General features: G+C 42.9%; 2 protein-coding genes and 1 long non-coding RNA gene across 5 annotated transcripts; 2 read left to right on the plus strand and 1 right to left on the minus strand.

Annotated features, from left to right (window-relative positions):
• The first annotated feature begins 423 nt into the window (after positions 1-423).
• Positions 424-5,102, plus strand: TNFRSF9 (TNF receptor superfamily member 9). 3 transcript variants are annotated; one of them, XM_049811420.1, is made up of 7 exons: positions 424-562; positions 1,165-1,287; positions 1,482-1,619; positions 2,062-2,128; positions 2,255-2,391; positions 2,618-2,752; positions 3,704-5,102. In XM_049811420.1, exons 2-7 carry the CDS (start codon positions 1,179-1,181, stop codon positions 3,829-3,831), a joined length of 714 nt encoding a protein of 237 aa, XP_049667377.1. In that variant the 5' UTR covers positions 424-562; positions 1,165-1,178; the 3' UTR covers positions 3,832-5,102. The 3 variants fall into 3 exon arrangements, with proteins under 3 accessions (XP_049667377.1, XP_049667387.1, XP_049667369.1); XM_049811430.1 differs by having other exon boundaries at positions 432-543; XM_049811412.1 differs by lacking the exon at positions 424-562 and adding an exon at positions 816-1,082.
• On the minus strand, positions 4,927-9,148 carry LOC126043297 (uncharacterized). The gene is made up of 3 exons (XR_007507388.1): positions 9,065-9,148; positions 6,508-6,793; positions 4,927-5,044 (listed from the first exon to the last, which is right to left on the minus strand). It is a non-coding gene; the product is annotated as an uncharacterized LOC126043297 (long non-coding RNA).
• Positions 9,149-19,401: 10,253 nt separating this feature from the next.
• On the plus strand, positions 19,402-23,495 carry UTS2 (urotensin 2). Its single transcript, XM_049809103.1, has 4 exons — positions 19,402-19,609; positions 21,976-22,086; positions 22,697-22,740; positions 23,379-23,495. Exons 1-4 carry the CDS (start codon positions 19,402-19,404, stop codon positions 23,493-23,495), a joined length of 480 nt encoding a protein of 159 aa, XP_049665060.1.

Raw genomic sequence — 23,495 nt, forward strand, 5'->3', positions numbered from 1 at the left:
CAAGGGAGCTGCGGCGGAGCGGCTCAAGTCCAGGGCATGGGGCCGGAGAGCGAGGCACAGGGAAGGGCCTGGCTGGGGGCTCTCCCGCAGTCGGTGCGGGGTTCTGCTCCCGCCACGGGCAGCTCTCGCGTGCCGGGCACGCTGCGCTTCGCTCAGAACCCCCGACTGGGCTGGTCCTCGCGCCTGCTGCCCGCGAGCCGACGGTCATAACGCGCTCTGGAAAACTCCTTCCTCCAGCTCCCGCCGGCCCACGCCGCCCGCGCACACGCGAGGCCCGCCGCTCCCGCAGGCCGCGCGAGCCGGCGCCGACCCCGCCCCGCCCCTGCTGGAGCGGCGGCGATTGGCCGCGGGGGAGCCGCAGGGGGCGGGGCTTGCGCGCCAGGCGGGCGCCCGGCCGCTGCTGGACAGCGAGCGCCGCCGCCCCGGCCCCGGCCCCGGCCCCGAGCGCCGTCGGTCCGCAGCGCGCCGTCACCCCTGCGCTGTGAGATTTACCTCGTGCCGAGGTGGTTTCGGTACCGCGCGGGACCTCCGCGCACGGCGGAGGTTGTTCCCAGACGTACCGGTGCGGTCCGGCCCCGGCGGCCCGGACACCCAGGCTCTTTCCCCCTCACCTTTCGGGGGCGCGGCCGGGCCGGGCCGCCAAGCCACCGCGGGGATTCCGCGCGGGACTCAGCGGGAAGCCCCGGGGGCGGGAGCGGCGGGCGCTGCCCGGCAGCGCTGAGAGGGGCTGCGGGCGCTGCCCGGCAGAACCGGGGGTCGCACCGCGGGGGGGGGGGGTGGGGTGGGGTGGGTGGGGGTGTGTGCGGTGGGGGGGGGGGGGCGGGCCGGAAAGCCCCGCCGGGCCGGGGTTTTCCCCGCCGCCCCCGGGCTGACGCAGCCAGGCCCTCCGGGGGCGGCCCGTAAGGGCCGGCGCCCGCCGCCCCGCGCGCACTCCAGCGGGCCGCGCCGCCGCCGCACCGACCCCATGCGACCGGCGGCAGCGCGGGCGGGCCGGGCGCTCTTGCCGGCGGCGCTGCTGGCCCTGGCGCTGAGCCCGGCGCCCGCCGCCGCCGCCCTGCCGTGCGGCGCCGACTGCCCAGCGGGTGAGGGCCGGGCCGGGCCGGGGCGCGCCGGGGCGCGCCGGGGCGCGGTCCCGCGGCAGCCACCCTCTGTCTCGGCCCGCAGGTACCTTCGTGGTGATGGCGGGCTGCGGGCGCGGCGCGGGAGCGGGCTGCCGGCAGTGCCCGCCCGACACCTTCTCCAGCGCGGCGGGACTCCGCGGCTGCACCCTCTGCCGGAAGTGCGAAGGTACCGGGCGGCGGCGGCGGGGGGGCCGGGGCCGCGCTGCCCCTTCGTTACGTCCCCAGGGCGAGCGCGGACGGCAGCGGCAAAGCGAGACGACGCGTCTGCCGGGCTTCTCGCTGAAGCCGCCGGTCTCGTTTCTGCCAGGCCCGGGCTTCCCTGAGCGCGCGTGTAACCCAGGTCTCGTCTCCGCTTTCCAGGGAGATTCAGGTACTTAAAAGAGTGCTCCTCCAAAAGCGATGCTGAATGCACGTGCAAGGAGGGGTACCGCTGCAGCGACGACGGCTGCTCCCGCTGCGACCCAAGCTGCGGCGTGGGCCAGGAGAACACCGGGAGCGGTAAGGTCACCTTTCCCCGCCAGCTTAAACCTCCTGCGCTCGCCGCGCCGCTGCCTCTCGCGCAGCGCGGGAACGACTAGAGCAAGGACCTCGCAAGACAAACCCACCAAACTCTGAGCCCTGCTGCAGCTCAAAGCCTGCGCCGGTTAGGTCACTTTGCACGACAGCTCTTCTGTTGCCAGCACGTGGGAAACTGAACTGGGAACTCTGGAGCTAGAGGTGATCTGCAGCATCTTTTGCCAAATAAACAGGTGGTGTAGCCGAGTGCTGTACTGGCCCATAGCTCACGGGGAAAGAAATTGCCTTGCACAATCAGAACAGCTTATGAGATAGTAATTCTGTGAATGTGGATCACAGTCATTGTACAAGCAGGCAAAAATAATCTCACATGTTGTTTTAAATGCTCATCTTGTACCAATTTACCTGTCCTTCTCTGTTGAAGGTTGCCAAACTTGCCGCTATGGAACTTTTAATGATCAGCCCAATGGCTCCTGTAAAAACTGGACAAAGTAAGTAATCTAAAAATAAATGCTACAGCTATTACACTTGACTGGTTTGGTTTTTTTTTTCCATGGTTTGGTTTGGGTTTTTTTATTTTTTTTTTTTATTTCTTTTTTGCTTTAAATGTCTTTCAGGTGCTCTGCAAACCAGGTCCTGGAGCCTGGAACTACAACAAAAGACGTCATTTGCAAACACGCTTCAGATAATCCCACTTTAGTCACTACTCTACCTACCACGTCTCCTGCAATTCCATTTTCTATCACTGTGCCAGGTGAGTCATAGTATAAGATTGCTTATGGAGCTAAAGAATTATGACCTACTTTGAAACATACTACAGCTCGCTCACTCACCATTTAAAGCAAGAGTCCTTTCTTCTATCCATTTCCAGTGTTGCAGACTCTTCCAGAAGCAGAACTGGAGACAAAGTTGTCAGCTAATTCAAGGGCAGTAGGATTTCGCTTTGTAACGCTTATTAGAGAATGTTGTTTGCTCCCTAGGGGAAGACCTCCAGATGGACATTGTCAGAATTTCTCTTACTGTAGCTGGGCTGTTGTGCGTAGTGTTTATGCTACCTTTGTGCGTATGCTTTGGTATCTGGCAGAAAAAGAAGCTACATGCTGTCTTCAAGAAAAGTAAGATATATACACTCTTGAATTCAATTTTTCTTTTTGAAACTAGACAGAAATCAGGAATCCAGGTTTTTAAATCTCTTTCAAAGATAATTCCAGACAGCTTCAGTTTTTGGCCTTGTAAGTCAGAAACAACAACTGAAAGGAAAACAGTTTGGGAATTTCTGTTGCAGAAAGCACTTAATTAGCTGTAGGCGTTTTATCAACATCACAGGTTAACTGCACGCGTATCCACAGAAGTGAAGTATTCACGGGAGGCAAAAAAGCTCAGCTGAGCCTTGCTGATCTGGTTGAGGGTCAGTTCAGTTTATTACTTCCAAGTACCATCCTTGGCGCGCGTGGCAATAGCGCTTTCCAGTTCCATCTGCTCAGGAACAGTATGCATGGCCTGGAGTGAGCATCTTTGAACTCTGGCTGCAGTAGAAGAGGGGATACCAGTCAGGACGTACTGCTACACAGATACAGAGTCAGCCTGAATCCAGCGCTGCCCTCTGAGAGCTAATAAGCCCCAGGGAAGCTCGAGTTCAGCACAGAGATGAGATGGAATTGCATCCAACGTAGTTTATAGTTGGGATTTTTGTCTGTTTGGGTTTTTCTCTCTTTCTCTTCTTCTCTCCTCTCCCCTCCCCTTTCTTAGAGATAAGGGCTTGATCTTCTGGTGTAATTCTGAATACAGGAGACAATAGCATTACTCCAGAAATCTAACAGCTCCATATTTGTCTTCCTTTCATTCTCGTGGCAAACAGAGCAATTGCAGTCCCTGTTGCATTAGGGAAAACAAAGTATGATAAAATAGTTTTATTGGATGTACATGCCGTAGAGGAATAATTTCAGATTATTGAATCATTTGGAAGAATTTTTCTTGCTGACTTCCTGTGCTTGTGACAGAGGAAGGGTGAAATAAGATGGCTGAATAAATACAACAGAAAGTGAGCATTTGATCTTTTTCTTCAGTGCACACCACACCTGAACAGTCAATTCAGGAAGATGATGCCTGCAGCTGCCGCTTTCCTGAGGAAGAACAAGGTGAATATGAGGACCATAGCAAATCCACAGAATTCAGAGATCTTTTGGTGAACTAGGAATTGGACTGTTCAGCTCAACCACATTTGAATTTTCTTTCGGAACACAGAACAAGAACCTGTTTACATAAATAGAGAGGGTATCAAAATCTGTGGATTTCAGAGCGCTAAATAGCCCAGCCACTGAGGAAAAAGTGCATCTTTTCCATCTCTTACAGAAATAAAAATAAATAAATAAAAAGATCTGAGTTTGCTGACTTTCTTCCTCTAGGACTAGGAATCATATTTCCAAGAAGCGGTACTTGATCTACATACAGAAAAAGTACTGCACTTAAAAGCAGTAACAAAAGGGCAGAATGGCTTTCTGGTCCCTCTGAGAAATGGTGCTGGAGCCATAATTTACATGCAGTCTGAAAGCATTTGAGCTAAAAGGGGGATGTGTAGCCCATAGTAGATCCACTTGTGACACTCATGGTCTCCATTACCATTACCAGCTAGCTGTCCTCTTGAGTCTAGAGCTGCAGCTCCTCCTAAAGTTTAGCTCAAACCCCACAGTCTTGGGTTTTGTGTGCAAATACAGATAGACCTCATTTCAGATCCCATCAGTGCTAGAAACAGATACCTGGCCTAACTACTGCACACCTTCTTATGTGTAGGAGAGAGGAAGCCAGAAAAATTTAGAGCTGCAAAGTGCTTCATAAGAGCTTGCCTCTGCTGTTGTATTACAGTGGTTGGCTTAAGAGGGGCAGTGGAAACACTGAGAAAAGCTGTGGTTGACTTGATCTTAGAAATAGATGTTACTGTGCAGCTGGACTGCACCACCTTCAGTTCTACATCATTCAACTTTGATCTTTTAGGTGATGTAAACATATTATGTACATTGCAGATGTGGTATACGTAGATGTGATACATTTCTGGTACTATTTTTGTAACTCTGAGGTTGGAAAGATTTTAACATCAGACACTCTATCTGTCTCTTTGATCGATTACTGTTACTTTGGTCTTAAAATGCATGTTTGAATCATGGTATTTGCAACACATTTTTAACCTTTTACAAAACCAAGTATTTTATTTCTTTAGTAGATGTTATGCAAAAAATAGAATGAAAACCCACCAATATGTCATGTAAAAGATGATTTTCGCCTCTATGTGATTTCAACTTGGAGAATGCTATTCTTGTCTTTGAGGAACGACAGCCCGTCTCTCCATTCAGCAGAAGATTACGATAGCAGATTATTTTCACCAAACCACACTTAGGCATTCTGATAAACTTCTGTACAAGTAAACATAAAACAGTATATGAGAAAATAAACGTCGTACCAAAGCCTGAACTATTAAGTATATTTAAATCTCTCTTTTCATCCCTAGCCCAAATCTCCTCTCTATTAGTACTTTCGACCATGAGAACTAAGTGACTATTATGTCAAGTTCACAAACTTAAAGACATGAACAGGACACGTGAAAAGCCACCAATCTATTTATAAAATCAACAAGCAACCTTTGCACCAGTGGACAGACAGTATCTTAGAACAGGATAAAACAGTTCTGCTTGTGATTAGTTTCTAATCTACACGTAAGGTATGAGAATTCATGTACAGATCCCTCTAAAAACTCAAAACATCCGGTGGTTTGTCCTTGGAAAAGAGAGAGCAGTTGGAATTTTACATTTTGTTAGTGCATTCAGTATGTATTTTGAAGGACATTCTGTTTATAACAAAAGCAGCACTGTAAATACTAAGGTAGTTGGAGTGTTCAGCAGTTTTCAGATTTATACAATATTCAAGTTGTGAATTGTGGCTTTCTATAAAGAACTCAAATTATACCCATAGAATCATGCACTTCCTTGAACATAATTAATTGTTGCATGTTGTGGAATTTGCCTTCACTGTGATCACATAGAACAAATTTATTAGAAGCTTGTTCCTGTTCTAGACCCCACATAGATAGATATTTTTATTTAAAAGTACTAAAGGATTTGCTTAAATTCTTCTTTTCACTATGCATGTAGCAGAAACAGCTGTAAAACCACTTCTGGCAGTATGCTATGGAAATGCAATGGGCAGACTCATCAATTAAGTTTGCTCGGAAGTTTGCATCTGCAAAAAAAGCCACATATTTGTAGCTTCCTTTTTTCCTTTTTAAATTATTCTTTCATCTCCTGAAAAAATCCACGGCAGCTAATAAAACGTTAGTCAAAGCTAGATAATGTGCAGATTGGTGGTTGACAAGTTGCTACTATACAAGTCACAGAAGCAGAAATGGTGTAGGCATCTGATCTAAATAATTCAGGATGCCACACAGAATTTTTTGAATGTTTTGTTCTCTCAAGCTTTTGTAAAAATGTTGCACAGTACGATTTAGGGATCATCAATGACTAGATTAAAAGAAACATTGTCATTAGAATTAAGCTTCTACTAGCTTTCCTGAACAGAATTTGTGGCTGAATTTGTCTGTTTCCTAACACAGAGGATGACAGCCTTCCCACATGCATATTAAGCACTATAAAATCCTTCATCCAGCAAGGGTGAAGGGGGAGAAACTGCACTGTGTATCTTTGACTATTGGTAATTACGGCAGAAGGAAGGAGTAAAGCCTAACTGTCCGTAATTCAGAACCAGGACTGTGGAAAAGAAGTATTTTTTGGTGAGGAAAAATAATGGATAGATCACGTGCATCTTGGCTTCACAGGGAGCTTTTATTGAACATACAGATTCTTTAACACCTGAAGAAACTTACCAGTTCATGTAGAAATAATGCAGATCAGTCCTCCTAACTCTTTGAGCTCTAAGTGTTGTCTGCTTTCTGTGAATGTCTCTTTTCTCAACAGTCTTTTTAATTTATTATGTAGCAAGCAAAAAGGAACTGGGAATGCCATGGTGACTCTCAAGCAGCCCAGGTGGCTGAGGATGAGGTAACAGGCCAGATGCAAGCTTTTTGCATTTCCATTTGTTTTTCTTGGAAGTCAGAAAGTGTCCATTTAGCCAGACTGTGTGTGGAGGCCCAGGTGATGTCAGGCAGAGTTCTGAAAGCATGGAAAAAGGAGACAAATTCTCTTTAAAGATAATTTTCAGCAGGAGAGCCTGCTGGTTTTTTATTGCTTCCAGAACCAGCACCATTTCCTGGCACAGTTCCTGGCATCAGTAATTAAAACCATGTTTGTCACATGTCTTGGCTTCATAATTTCTTGTAAGAGTTGTGTGGCTAAGGAAAGCAAAAGGTTCATAGCAAAAGGCTTTCTGTTTCTCACTTCCCTCTCTTCTACAGGCACGCCTGTGCATTTCTATGCCTGATACTGCTGGATCATAGAGACTCTGAAACTGTAATAGCTCCTGTCAAACATATAAACTTCATATAATTTTTTAAAAGCAGAATATGATTTCTTATTTTCAGTCTTTCTATCGGACCCTTCATAGGATAGAAGCATACTCTTCCCTGACAGTCATTCTGATACTAACACTAATGATGCAAATACCTCCACAGGAGATGGTCCACTCTGAAGAGACTTAACACATAGGAAATAGTACTACACAGGCAACTTGCACCACTCCACTTGCTTTTTAAACAGGTGATAAAAAGTCAAGGTAAGTTTCACTATTCAAATGATACAAAGTCTTATTCTATCACCAAGTGTTACCTCAGTTCTCTCAGCCAGGAACAAGCCTTCCCTGATACAGTGCTTTCTTCAGAGCCTGCCAAAGGAGGTTCTCCATCCCACAGGGTTTGTGTTAGCTGTGCATCAGGAACAGATGGCTGAGCATCCTCCTATCTATCCCTGGAACTAGCACGAAAAAAGCTGTTGGATGCCGTCACTGCCCTCACTGTAAATAAGAACTTTTAATACCATCTACAAAGAAAATGGAAATTCCCTCTAACCTCAATTTGGCAAGAGTTTTTTATGATATCACCTACTATGTTTCCTTTCACCTTCTAGATCCTGGGTGCCTGCCAGTTAAAGCAGCAGACTGTTCCTGCAATACTCTGAAGCAAACTGGACTGTATTTTAATGAAAAAAAACAAAAAAAACCCCACCAGCTGAACACCCACTGAAATCAGGGAAAATCTCTCCTGTTTGTCTAACCTGTTTGCATTAAGGAAATAAATCAGATTTTATTTGATTTACCAAGTGCAAAACCCCATACAAAGACACCTACCTCAGTTTAAGGATGACTTATCATAGTGTATCTTAAACCTGTTAAATCTACTCTCAGTTTACATAATCCAAACTAAAACAAGCCATTTAAAAACTGAAATAAACTGTCCGAGTTACCCATTTAAGTCAGTTTTAAACCAAATCTTAGGTTACATTAGCTCTCTTTTCTCCTGTACACAAGGATTTCAGCAGGTTTAGAACAAATGCAATTCTGGAAAAACAAGAAGGTAGATGGAGAGGTGAAAGAGACAATTTGCCTTTAGCTACAACACTATAGACTTGAGAAACATTTCTATTAAAAAAAAAATCCTTCTAATAATCACAGCATTGATATTTTGATACTTTCCATTTAGAACAAGTATAAACCATTTAACTTGAAAAGAATACTATACAGGCCTGTGAGCAGGAGAAAAAAAAAAAAAAAAAAAAAAAAGGAAAAAAAAGGCACCACACTAATTTTACTCAGTGCACCTTTATACAAATTTTAGAGAAACTTTGAAAGAGTAGAACACAATTCTAAAGAAAATGTACATACATGCCTAAAGCAAAATTTACTGAAGTATCTAAAGCATAACATATTTTCCTTAAACGAGAATGGAAAATACAATGAACAGGTATATGAAAGGAGTGGTAGGAAGAAACATCATCGACTCCAGAGGAGCTGCAACACTGCAGTTCAGCACCACAGTTGTCTTATCAAGCTACAATCCCATCAGAAGGCCAACAAGCGATTGACATTATCAGTGTTACAGCCACCCTTAATAATGCATCTTTTTGTATTACCGTATAGAAGTACAGGTGTAACCACAGAAAATGCTGGATGGTTCCCTCAAACTTATGAGTTCTAATAAGAGAAAAGGAAGCTGCTGTTCTTTAACTTGAGAGTCAAAGGATTTAGAAATCTGAACAGGCGCTCTACTTAGGAAGCTAGCAGATATGACCGTAGCATATTCTCTTGCCATTGCATCTCACTATGTCTGCATTCATCAATAGGGTAAGCTACAATCAGAATACTTCTCACATGGAACAGCAAGGTTGTAACACATAGCATTTATGTGCTTCTCAAGAGTGATTAAATATGCCTCAGGGAATTACAGAACAGGAAAAGGTTTTACTGAGCTGTGGCAGTACTAATTATCCTACCTTATATAACGGTTCCTGCACCTTCTTCCAGTCATTCCTAATGACACAGAAAGAGATCATCCTGTAAATAAAACATTAGTATGGTGGCAGAAACGAGTAGAGCAAATGAAGAAGGCTTTGGAGGCTTCCTGCACTATTCTATTTCCACAGATGGTGGTTTGCAATGGATTATTTCCTTCTAAGCATAAATCCTGCTTGTCTTGAAGAGGATTTTTAGAAAAGCTACATGGGTGCTGGGATGGGATACTATGTGCATGCTCTAGGCTTTGTAAAGTGACCTACTTCCTCAGCTGAAAAGGCCAAGAATACATCTGAGCAGTTACAAACAGCCAGAAATACCTCCCCATCACCCTCTCCAGCTTAAGGAAGGAGGATTGTTATAAGGACTAGTGGAGAAATGGATGGAACAAGAGAAGAAATCATAGAATCGTTTATGTTGGAAAAGACCTTTAAGATCATCACAAATGTCATCTAAAAGCTAGTTCGAATGTTGTTCTTTGCAAAGATCTGCAGCATTTCCTCTCCTGGTCTTACATATCCTTCACCTCCTGCTATATGAGGGTTGTCCTTAACCAGATGGTTCTCCGGCACATTAGAAGAAAGGAGCTACACAGCTGGCAGCAAGACCATAAAAAGAAAAGACAGGACTGTACTACAACAAGCAAATCAGATATGTATCCCTTCCTTGTGATACAGGTCCCAATCCCACTCTTCCAAGGATGGAAAGCATATGCTTCCATGCACAGGTGAATTTTTCTTATTTCTATGTTTCTTCTGCAGACTCTGTTCAGCAGTAACCAGTTGGTTCTGTCTGTTACAACTCTCACTCATAAAAAATGCATATGTAGTACAGGAATAAGACTAACAGGCTAAATAGTGACTGCTCTACAGAACTCTTCTTATATCGTAAATCTGCCTTGGGAGTTCTTGCAGGAAAGGGGATTTTGCTCCCATTACTTAGTTCCAGTGTAGCAAGAAACATTCAACTTGCCAAACCAGAAGACAAAGATCTGATACCTGCTTCCTTCACCTTTGTTAATTCCTACTCCTGTTGATCCCTCCCATCCCCAGGGAAAGCTTTCCACTCCAGTCAAGATAAGTCACAAAGTCAGTCAGTCATCACAGAGAAAATCAGTTAATGCTTGTAGCGGATTCCAGTTTATCAAATAATTCCCATCTCTTAAACAGTGAAGGGAAGATTCTACGTGGCTGACTGCCAAGATACATGCTTTCATTTACAAAATAACCTTGAAAGTACTGCTTTAAAGCTCAAGTTGCCCAGTGAGACCTATGCCAACTTTCCACCTGTTAAGTACACGTATTTGTCCTGAAATGTGAATCACCGAGCTTGCAGAGATTCCATTTAATTAACAAAAAATCCTCCAAGTAGTGAAAGATTAAAGAGATTATGCACTTGGAAAGCAAAATTAAAAATTAAAGTCTGCTTTTGTGAGCTATTCATTTACTGCCTACGCTAAGTTAGACAGTTAAATGCCAATGATTATTAGGATACCTCTTTAATTACAGTGGCTCCTGCCCACGCACTGAACTTCTACAGAACTACCTGAAATTTGTCCTCTAATATCAGTTGTTAGAGTGGTAAGTGATCCTAAGCCTCTGTGGTAAAAACAAGAAGAACATGTGTATACCAAATGTGAAAATGTGGACAGAAAAATAAAGAAAAGCATAAGGACACCTCTGACAAAATTGCCTTTGTTCCATCCCTACTGTAGATGCAAGCCCTTACCCTCTTGCTCTTTTAGATAATGAAACAGGGCACCATCTTCAAAGACAGCAAAATCTTATTAAATTTCTGATAAAATGGTTTGTAACAAGAAACTAACGAGACAGAGCACTGTGCAATTAACAGGGTATGAAGTAGGCTCAAGCGGGGAAATCTGGAAGACAACTCTTATACCTCATCCATCTCGCGATTTGCTGCTTTAGTGTTTCTGCACGTCTTCATATTGAGCCAGAAAAAGTGCAAGACAGCCTGGCCTACCCACCCCATCATCCAAACTACTACATCCAAAGAAAAGAATCAGCAGGGTATTGCTGCTTCCCTTTTTTGACATTAGTAATACCATTTTATTTTTTTTTTCAGAGTTGCACTCAAAGCCTTAGGAGACAGAAATATTAAAGCTGAAGTTCATTTCTTTAAATCCTCAGCTGTATAGATGTTTATGTGGGCAGGCTCCAGGACAATCATTTGTATGGAAAACCCCTCAATAATATGCTTAACAAAAAATAATGAATGGTCTAAGTCTAAGAACAGAACAAGAGTGAAAATGTCATAGCATGCAGCAGTCACCTAGCTCTGCAGCAGGATTAGCTTGATAATTTCTTATCACAACCTAAATTAAACCTCAGGAAGACTGTGCTATTGTTGTTGGTATTTTTTTAAATAAAATATTTATAATATCTACTGCTGATAAAACTACGAATATACTGTATTCTATATAACAACAGTACTTATGCAAAAGTCAAAAGATACAAAGATACCCTAGCATAGAAAAAACTACTGTGAATATACAGGAATACAAGGTACTCGTGATCCACAGTTGCAGAAAAAGGCAGGTTATTATATAGTACCATAAACAACAACAAACAAGAAAAGGTAATAATTCAAGTATGTTTAGTAAGGTCTTTATGTCTGTACTGTAATACATACAGATAGAAGGCTACCGTTAAGCCTGCACTGTGTTTGGCTGTTTTTCTAAAGCATCATGCTACCTAATCCTCCACAGTGAACATAAGCTTCTGCACTTGTGAGCTTTGTTTTGCAGCATATCAGTTGCCTCTGACAGAAGATTCAAGCATGGCTGCTCCCATCATTTGTAGCAAAACCTGCTATGGACACATAGCAGGCACAAAATTTGATTCCTTCTCTCCAAGTCAATCCCTAAAACTACCTCAGTGAGTATTGCTCCCCAATATATCCCCTAGACCACATATGCATCTTCATGCTATGCTGAAGGCTTCCAGCCTGTGCTTTTGCTCTGGCAGACAGAGAAAAATTGATTTAATTAAATAATAATAAAATAAAAGTTGTATGATCTGCGCTGAGATAGTATAGTAATGGATAGTAGTAGAAAAAAATCATCTAGCAGTTTTACATGAACCCCCTGCAATTTCATGATATATATATCAACCTATAGCTTTTATTATCTTGTTCTCAGAGCATAGGGCTATTCCTTCATGCTCTTCAGCTCTAAAACGAGCAAGGGTTCTGTTTCAATGCCTATACAAATTAAAACTGCTTTCTGAATAACGTTGCTCTCACAAAATATGTAAGAAGTAGTATTTGGTTCCTACTAGTTACTTAAACATTTTCAGAGAAAAGCTATCAACATGATACACTGTATTTTCAGTTACAAAGGACCACAGCTGATGGGAATCATCCAAGCTAATCAGCCTGAGAACAAATACAGCAATGTCACTGTATACTTAGTTTGGCAACTATATCCCCACTGCTCAGTTCGTCCCTACAGATGCTCTCAGACAGCCCAGGACACGTGGACCAGCAGGGACAGGACCAAGGCTGACTGGAAGTTAGGATCTCTTGAGACCAGAACCACAGGGAGGCAGAGATGTGAACAAGCTTACGTGCTCCAGGATGGAGGGGAACAGGAAACAACGCTAAACTCCATAGCTCTATTTGCTGAGGATGTCCATTTTCTCACCAAACGAGAAGACAATTAGCGTAAAGGAAAAAAAAAAAAAGGCAGCTTTATTCGGTATATTCATTGATTCATACACCATAAATACACTTGTGCCTGTGCAGCCACAAGGGCTCCAGCAGCGCGCAGTGCCACCCTCCGTGTTCCCTGTCCATGGTCCTGTGCCGAGGCCGAAACAAGGACCGAGTCCTGCGAGCACCTTCCCGAACCCTCCCTTTAAAAGCTCCTTCTTTCTTTCCACCCCCTACACTTCCACCTAGAGCAGACAGAGAGACAAGGCTGGGCACTGCAGACCGAGGAACAGTGCCAGGAGCGTAACAAGAGCACAAGCAGGAAGGGAGAAGAAAGGTAAGCTAGTACATGGAACGGAGCAAGGCCTAAGGTTGGACTAACAAAGGGGCTGCTACTTAAAAGCCTCACGAAGGTCAAAATCCTGCACAAAATGCTTTAGCTGTGGTTTCAGAGAGTTAAACCAGATAACAACGGCAGGCCTTCCAAGCTTCTTAACGTGAGAAGAAGCCTTGGCTGCTTCCAGAAATGCCAAGACAGCAAAGGCATTACAAGAAGGAAAAAGAATGAGAAAGCAGAGTAGATCATACAAGAGCATTCAAGAGTGAAGACTCTGTCCTGACCCGACTGTCTGCTTTACTCCGATCCACATAATTGTTGTGGTGCTCTTTAGTAGACCGAGCTTCCGATGCAGTTCCAACACCAGCAGTGATGCTGACTCCTATCAGTGAGGCTACTCAAGAAAAACTAATGTCTAAGGAATACATTGTATGGATAATTCCTCCAGAGTAAAAGCCTCTTGACCTTATTTAATCATTCTTCAAAGAAAGGCAAGAGTTATTTAGTTGAGAAACACACACATATGCAAGAAGGGAAGAGAAACAAGACCTTTTTTAGAAGAGATAAGTGGACACCCCACTGCCCCCCAAACAACAAAACCAATGCCACACAGTTACTTTCCCCCAATTTAGTTGTCTTTTGTAAATTTTAATTCTATACCGCACTGCCTGTGACACCGGAGTCGAGCCCCGCGCCCGGACCCTGGTCGCTCCAGCCTTTTTCAGGAGGTTTCTCAGCGCCACCTCCCGGGGCAGGAATTCCATTATCAGCTCCCTCAAACCCACCGAGCGACAAAGCCAGCATGAGCAGAGAGAGAAGGTTTCCTTTCTTTGAAACGCAGTCTGAAAAAATGAGGTACCTGTCACTGGTCGAGGCACACTGGCTGGCTGTTAAATAATACAGCCACCCAAAAGTTAATTACCCCTATTCAGAAAAACAAACAGGAAAACGTGTTCACCTATCCCAGCTCTTCCTCAACAGTTCTCTCCCTTCACACTCCCCACACCAGGAAGGAAAGGACTGGTGCACTGTGTCTCAGATCAGAGCTCATTTGGACTACTCTGGATTATTGGAAGGTCTCCAAACATCCAGTACTTTGCCTTGAAAAAGCCTCACAACAGACTTCTCTGCAGCAAAGCAGCACAACTTGGAAACTTTTACTGGTTCCAAATGCAAGCAGTGCTGCAGAAGCAGACTGTCGTGGTTTAACCCCAGCCAGCAACTAAGCACCACGCAGCCGCTCACTCACGCCCCCCCATCCAGTGGGATGGGGGAGAAAATCGGGGGAAAAAAAAGTAAAACTCCTGGGTTGAGATAAGAACGGTTTAATAGGACAGAAAAGAAGAAACTAATAATGATAATGATAACACTAATGAAATGACAACAGTAGTAATAAAAGGATTGGAATGTACAAATGATGCGCAGGGCAATTGCTCACCACCCGCCGACCAACACCCAGCTAGTCCCCTGAGCGGCAATTCCCCGCCCCCCACTTCCCCGTTCCTATACTAGATGGGACGTCACATGGTATGGAATCCACAGTTGGCCAGTTTGGGTCAGGTGCCCTGGCTGTGTCCTGTGCCAACTTCTTGTGCCCCTCCAGCTTTCTCACTGGCTGGGCATGAGAAGCTGAAAAATCCTTGACTATAGTGTAAACACTACTGAGCAACAACTGAAAACATCAGTGTTATCAACATTCTTCGCATACTGAACTCAAAAACATAGCACTGTACCAGCTACTGGGAAGACAGTTAACTCTATCCCAGCTGAAACCAGGACACAGACATGCATCTCTGAAGAAAACGAGCACAAGTCTCCAGCTTGCTTTATACCTGCGACTGATGAAATGAGAGTGCAAGTATGGATAGTCACTGACCAAGAGCCTATGCCTTTTAGGAAGGCTGCTTTGCACTCATTTCTGTGCAGTGTGCTGACCAGAAAAATGAGACAAAGAAGTTCTTATTCTGCTTTAGTCCAGACCATAATTTCTTATTAGGGTTGAACAGATTATTTGGGATACCTTGCGAGAACAGGAGAAAGGTAAAGAGAAAGTTCCATTCTTGCTGCAGAAGCTTTCCTCTTTCCTTATACTGCCTGCTCTCATAATTTCAGTTTTAAAAATAAACTGTAATTGCATAGTTAGTTCCATTACATTTTTTGTGGAAGAAACCTTATTTCAAGATCTGGTCTCTGCTCCTCTGTTTGTGGCTGCATTATCCAGAATCTGATTCCCATAAGATATTGATGTGCTGAATTTCCAAGCTCCAGTCATGCCAGACTTACTTTCCTTCATGTCAAACAGTGTGAAGCTTCAGTTTGCTAATTCTGTAGTGCTGAGAGGACAGGGGAATTAAGGACCAGTTTGTCAAGCTTCACTTGGAGAATATACCCAGACTACAGTGTGCCAGCCCAGCAGGGCCAAAAATCAAGAGGGTTTTTTCCCCCCAAACTGGTGGAAACTATACTACAAAGGAGCAATGTTTTGGCAGCTGTGATCCTGTACTAGAGAATTTTTAGACCACTTGCCAATTCTGTAGCAAAATAAAATACCTTCAGAAAGGCCTACGGACCTGCCATCTTCATTTACGCAGAGGCATGTGTTCGGTTAAGCGCACATACTCACCTATGCACCTCCAACCCACCACAGAACAAGAAAACCTAGGTCAGAACCTCTCAGAGATCTTACATAACTGAGAGAAATTCAGAAGACAGAAATACTAATATGCGTACCCAAATATGTGTAGCACCGTATAGTGCTATTTGATTATACAGAACACACACCACATGCGCTATACTACAGTTTGCGCACAGCGGGAAGAAGCATCATCTTCAAAAAAGGAAGTTAACAGCAAGTGCCCAAGTTATGGTTAGTTTTTTCCTTTGATCTGCTCAGTCTCACAGCTGGCTATTTTCAGTACACTCTAAAATGCAGAGTATACATAAGGCAATGCAAGCTAGTGGCAGGAAAAAAACTCTTATTGCAAGTATGACCTCACAAGGCAGCTATTTCAGTATGCAAACTAGATCTAATAATCAAGTTAAGAAGCTGAATAATTAGGTAAAATGAGAAATGTTAAGTTCAAGTTAACTTCTTAGGTGTTAATGAGGACAGATATCTGCTAAGCCAGCAGTGACAGCAAAGCAAAAAACCCCAAACCCCTAAATGATACGCTAGACCCTAGCAGGGAAATAAATAACACTGCAAATATTTTTTTTCTCTCACACCAGCCAACATGTATAACTCACTGAAACAAGATGTTAAGTTAAAAAATCTAGTAAAATTAAAGGAAGAGCTGGAGATTTATATAATAAGCTCATCTGCAATTACAGTGTCAATACAAAAACATTCTACTGCATGCCTCTCTTCATGCAACCTAAATGCAAGCTAAAAAGTTACACCAAAATTTACATCCTAGGAAGAAGTCGCTCATACAAACGTTACTGCTAAATCACGTCTTCTCTGAAATTTCTGCTGTTGCCAAGTGTTGCAATACTTGACTAAAATAACTCGTTTACTTATCATAAAGCACTTTAAAATAGGAAAGAACTTTTGCATTATAGATCAGATTTCATCCTTACTATTCTACATAGAAGGTAGGTAATTTTGGGGGGTGTTTTTGGTTTTGTTGTGTCTTATTTTTAAAATGAGTTTTCTTGACTTCATTAGCAAATTATTCTTCACGAGCCATCATTCTAAACCAAGAATAGTTGTTTCTTCTGATAATTAAGGATAATCTTTTATGATAGGGTAGCATATACTTACTATTCGGAGCTTGCTAAGTAATTTATCTGGACTACTGCTGCCCTGTTATTTTAAACTGAAGCACTTGAAAGAAAGTCTATTAGCATAAATAAGAACTTAAAAAAGTTTTGCCACAAACTTTTGATAAAAGTTTTGATAAAAATTAACACTATTTCTTGCAAATCAATTTTCAAGTTTTCAAAGTGCAATTCACATTTACTTCCCCCACCCATGTATTCAGGGTTTTGTACCTTTGTTTAGGATGAGCTGTTTCTTTGCTTTGCATGATGACGTGTGCACTGTCCCCTGAGGAAAATGCCTTTGACATTTTGGTAGAGGAAAGAGCGTCCAAGTGACAACTTCAAATCTGAGTAAAGGCAATAAGCTGCAGGCAAGTTGCCCAACTTCCACATGACGCACTTCATGATGGCTCTAAGAGGCTGAGACTTCCTTGAGAGAAGACAAAGGACATAAGTTGCTTGTGAAGAGTGCTTCATTAGCTTTCCTTGGAGGATGCTCAGCGCAAATATTGATAATGCCATTGTCATTGATAGTTCACTGAAGGAGAAGCATTTGTACAGAGCATCCAGCACCAACAGTGAGATCATGCATCAAATCAGACCTAATTACTGTCTGCAGTTTTGGAACGAAGAGTTGCATGACTCAGATGAGGAGAGAATTCCTCTCTAGCTACTTATTTCTCTCGTAGGGAAGCACAGGGCAAGAGGCATATAAAATGTATTAGGTTAATTCTGTAGAGAAATTCTTTTGTCATATCCACTCACTTCAGCAAAGAGAAGTCCAGAGAAACACCATTTGTACTTCAGACACCTGCAGCATGTATTCTATAAATCAATACTAGACCTCTCTGTACACACAGGAGAATAGAAAAGTTTAGGTTGGAAGGACCTCTGAAGGTCCTCCCTTACCTCTCCCACTCCCCACCTCTGCATTCAAAGCAGAGCATTTGACCTTACATGGGGATGCTCAGGGCCTTGTCAAGCTTAGTTTTGAAATTCTGTCCCATTCCATCCTTGAAGCTGGACCTGACTGGACACACTCCTGGACAAACTGCTCTGGCTGACCCTGCTTTGAGCACGGGGTGTTAGACTAGATGATTTCCAGAGGTGCCTTTTGACCTCAACCATTCGGTGATTCACAGGGTCCACAGCTTTTCTGGACAACCTGTTAACCGTGCATGTGTGGGGCATGCTCTCCTGGAATTAGACCTGCAGCAGAAACACATCTGTTCTATACAACAGATGTAGCCAATTTGAAATTAGGCCTAAGAGCCACAGAACTTATAATACAAAAATTAATCTTCAACAGGAAATGTCAATAAAGGAAAAAGGAAGCAGGTAAGTTCACTCCTTTTGCCACTTACAATTATCACGCAATTCAGCATAGGGAAAGAACTTTAGTAACATTAGTGGGATTTCATAGTATTTTACACAGCATTTGAAGGCACAAACATTTGATTAGAGGCAGGAAAGAAAATTACCAAACCTCAATTTATTATGAACCTGAACAAGCATAATCTTCTCACCACCTAAAGGAAAGAAAATTGGCATAAACTTACTTTTTTTTATTTTCAAGGCTCTATATGGTTGGGGGTTTGATACTTCATAGAGGATGAAGATGACAGACCAGTCCAGTCAGTCCTTGCTCTTTGATATGAAAAATGAAATTGTAAGCAGAGAAGACAATATGCTAGATGGAGAGAAATAAAGACTAAAGTTAGGCGATTACGTATAGCAACTACCATGCTAGCGTTAAATAAAAGCAAAAGGCAAACAGGGAAAAAAACCTAGCTAGCAGACACAGAATTAAGTAGCTCCAACTGAGGGAAAGAGAAGATAAGCGAAATAGAAAAGGGTCTCCCAGTCTAGTGAGGGACCTGTGTTTAATATCAACCAAAGTAGTTTATATGTACCAAGCAAGTCTCCAGATGGAGGCTGTACTTTCTCTGCCAAGACAATTCTCTAGGGCAACACTGGATGAAGTCTTCTCAAATAAATAGATGTGAAATGCTACAAGGGGGGGGGGGGGGAGGGACGACCAAAAAAACACCCCAGAATGAACTTCCCTAACATTCTCTTTGTAAATTAACTAGATATTTTAACTCCCCATATCTTTTACTTTTTCTGGCACAAGAACCCCAAATACAACACAACACATCCATCCATCTCACAAAACGAAAAAAAAAAAAAAAAGTGCATTTCATATCAGATGCTTTGCGTCAAGCCTGCTAAGGCTCATAAATCAGCTGTCTTATTGCCCTGGTCATTTCAACCAACGTCTGACCCTTTTGTTAACTCATGATTTATAACTGGAAGTTACTTTTTTTTTTTAATGCCAGATTTATAAACTTTACTGTGCTTGGTTTGATATAATATCCATTTTGTACACCAAGCTATAAGACAGTAAATTTATTGTCTATGAACTGTTACCTTGAAAAATTACATCAATGCAAAGTGGTTTCCATTTAGAATCAATGGGCAATAAATTCATTGGATTTTTTTTTTTTTTTGAAGGGGGGGAGAGAACATGATGATATTTATGAGGTCATGAGCGGCTATATAACGGGTGAATCTGGGAGCAGAGGCAACAGTCAGACAGGAGTTCTGAGTTACAGGGGTAGACAAAGACAAAATATATTCAACACAGCAACAATGCATAAGCTGGTATTCTGCTGTCTCATTATTATCGGCTTCTCCTATCCTCTCTCGTCTCTCCCCATCATCAATGCCAGTGAGATGTCTTATCAACTCTCAGGTAAGAGTCTTTTGATTTTAATAGTCATAAAGCAGGGGCTAGAGCAGAAAAACCAGAAAAGAAGCAAGTATGCTTTCCAAGGGGCCTTTATCTGTGCTGATGAGCTGTAGAAAAAGCAGGAATATCTTCAGAACACCAGCAGCGCAAGTGACACCATCCGTGGGTGCTAGTCTTGTAAACGGGGAGGTTGGGTGCCCTAAATATTTCTTTCTGCTGCTTTGAGATCCAGGAGGCAAAGGTATCCGAGCCTTCTGGCACTGAACGCAAGCTGGCATATACAGTGTCTGTCTTTGAAGCAACATTAGTAGGCATTGGGTAATTTAAAGAAACTTGGCTGTATGGTCTCTCCTCTTGCTATGCTTTAGAATGAGCTATGTTTAACTGAAGGTGTATTTAAAAAGGGGGAAACCTACTGCAAAGATTAATGCAGTCCTACTTAAATCAAGAACGGGCAAGTCTGTCTTACAGTACAAAAATAGCAATGTACTGAGCATGCTATTTGTTTGCACTAACACAGATTCCATTCAGTCCAGCAAAAGAATAAATCTTTGCTTGAAAAAGCCCTCCTCAAAGTTTGAAATTATACTACAAGTCAAGACTGAAATGGCTCAGTAAAAATGCACAACAGAATCTGGAAGGTTACGGTCATCAGACCTGACCTGTGCTGGAACAGTTTCTGAAATGACTTCTGAAAGAACAGGCTAATCAAACCCAAAGTTATTGCATAAAGCTGACTATTAAAAAATGGCTGTTCTTACCTGCTTTGCAGGTGCAACAGCTATTGTGCCAGTTTATAGATATCAGTCGTTCCTAGTTTGCTTTGAAAACCTTGGACTCACTAAGCCAGCATCTTCTCAAGCCTTCCACTATGTAACTTTCATTTACAGCCAGCCATGACTCAGTACGGGTAACATCTATCACATCGTAGGGTGAACAAGCTGGCTCTAACAATTACTGCATTTGTTTGAAGATGTCCATTAGGCTTATTAAATCTTCCTTGCTAATATAAAGAGTCTCTAGGCTGGCTAAGATAGAAGTAGAACTCTGTATTAAAGAGGGTGGTTTGGGCTTTGGGGGGTTTTTTTGGTTTTTGGTTTTTTGTTTTTTTTTTTTTTTTTTTTTTAAGTCTCAAAGCAAGTTTACCTGCTAACACCACTCTGAATTAAAAAATAATACAAGGCTAGAGATGTGAATTGTCTACACATAGCACAGGGAAGTTACAATATTCTTATTCAGTCTTACATTTAAATCCCCACTGTCCTTTGCAATTGTCCTTTCGTACAGTGAACAAACTAACAACATGGATGTCCAAGGTCTTCAAGTTCTTGATCTTGGTCCAAGCTTTTGAAATGATGGGGGATTATTTTCAGCAGTTTATTTTCTTATATATTTCATATTGAGGAGCTATAGAGTCTCACCCATCCCTGCAGGTAAGAGCAACTAAAACTCCATAGTATTATCTAAAAGTACAACTACAAAACAATATTCATCTACACAACTAGAGTTGCATAATAGCACCCTCTCGTAGCCCACAATTTTGAATGTCTGCTATATATTAGCAAAGAGGAAATTTACTGCTCAGATTACAAAAGCCTTATTTACCTCAAGTATAACACCGCTAAGGGCTCCAGCTGGCAACCTGCCTCGGGGTGGGGCACAAGCTAGTTACAGAATTCTGAATTCTCTATGCACATACAAATTAATTCCATCAAGTATCAGCAATCTGTTGTTTCAGAAAAAGTAATAATATCTGCACTGATACACACATTAAATGAGGGAGATGATTGAAATACACAGAGAAGCATAGCTGCCAAAATAGGCTTTAAGACTTCTTACATTTATTTCTGCCCTTCCCCTAATTTTATTGCATTTAATTGTCAGGAAACTGAGCAGGTTAATAGGCCTTGAACAGGAAGTTTTGTCTTTATTCATAGAAAAGCTCCAGCATAGGAAGTAGTTGATAAAGATATGGACTAAAAAAAAAATAAAAAAAAAATAAAAAAAAAATTATATACACATTTGGGTTGTCTACAGCTGGGTACCAGAACGATTAGGCTGTGAGTTCCTCAAGCAATGGGAGTGGCTGCTGTTGGTCAAAAAACTTTCTTAAAGAAAGACCTGCCAGAGAAATGAGCATCCAAGATTAACATCAGGAAGGTATCTTTTCTCACAGCTTTGGAAGGAAAAACAAGACCAACTATCCCCCATTTTATTCATTAAATGAGGATGGGTGACTGGATTTCATGATAATCTCCAACAGGTGGGGCCAGCAGACCTGATCAGAAGTCATCAGAGACAGACTGAAACAGGGATTCAAAGCAAAAGACTCTTACTGTATGTCTGTTTCTGTCATCTCCCATTTGCAGCTGATGAAGATTCAAGATTAAATCCAGAGCAGATGGGCAGCCTAGGAAGCACTTCCCTGCTTCAGTTTCTGCCAGAGCTCTTGGGCACAATGACTGAAGACAACAAAGCAGGTGAGGATTTACAACAGCAGTTTATGGGACAGTGCCCATGGTTTGCATGTCCAGCTTCCACAGATATTGTGCCCCGATTCGTGGGTATTTACTGAAATACAGCATCATGTGTAGGCAACAGACAGCTGTCATTTAATTAACTGGGACCTCGGGGAAACCTGCCGAGCAGCCATGCTTGCAGCTCAATACTAGCAGGAAAAGTCTCCAAATTAGTTTAGCAAAACCTTTGTATAGCAAAACCAGGGCAAGGCAAAGATTGGCCTAGAAGGAGCTAGCAGACAAAATGAAATAGCACAGTCTTTTAAAAAACATCAATACTTGCAGAAAGTGCAGAATCAATAGCAATAGATGGTTTGGGGGGGGCAACAGACATAACAGATGCCTGCTGAAGAGGACAGTACAGCTTGCGTCTGCAGAGTCCCAGATCCTGCTGGAACTGTGTGCCACAGGAAGAACTGGCTGTGCTGCTACAAAAGTGTTTTCTGTCTGTTCCTCTGAACATACCAGTTCAAGACTTCTGCTGGCTGGAGTGTTATGGCACACAAGAAAGACTTGTGTAGGTTCATGGTTTTAAATGGTAAAACATTTAATTATGTCTCCCCTCTACCAGGTCTTAGTCCCAGCAGCTACAACCCAAGGGAAAATATCAAAGAGGTAAGTAAATGATCATCTGTCACCGAAACAAGAAAAATAAGACTCCACATTTTAAACTACATGGAACTGTTACCGAGACCTCATTTAAGACCCACAGACTTTGTAAACAGTATAGACTAAAGTATGCCACAGTGTTCTTGAAGCTGAAATCACTTAGCAGTTAGATAAGCAGTGGAGGAGAAGAAAAAAAAAAAGGGGGGGAAGCAAGTAACCCAGAGCATTCCATTCTAAGACCCACGCTTTTTCCCCCCAGAAAAACAGCTTTCTAAATGAAGGCAAACTGTCAGCTTCATCAGGCCAGGCCAGCACATTAACCAGTATTAGCTGCATGTCATTTCTCCCCAATGCCCACTGCAACATAGGCTATGCAGTATTATCAGATTTGTTATGAACCATTAGGTAAATGGAAAACCTAATTCCTGTTCATTTGTCTGCTGAATTAAATATAAAGGCAGAAGACGGGGACTAGTTTTAGTGCATCATCTAAATCAGAGGGCACACTGGGCAGCCATCTCTCCTTCCCCCAGTCAGAACACAGGGCTGGGGCTGGGTGGTCAGCTGGGGCAGTGAAGAGCATACTTTCCCACTGGGAACATTTACCCTCCAACAGTAACCTCTCTAATGCTGTTTGACTACAGACTTTCTATGGAAATCATCCTCGAATTGCTTTGCTGGGCCGCTTCTTGACCAAGGACAGGAAACAGTACAAGAAACGTGGGAATCTCTCCGAGTGCTTCTGGAAATACTGCGTGTAA

Source organism: Accipiter gentilis, chromosome 1 (assembly GCF_929443795.1).
Source record: "Accipiter gentilis chromosome 1, bAccGen1.1, whole genome shotgun sequence".
Lineage (NCBI taxonomy): Eukaryota > Metazoa > Chordata > Aves > Accipitriformes > Accipitridae > Astur > Astur gentilis.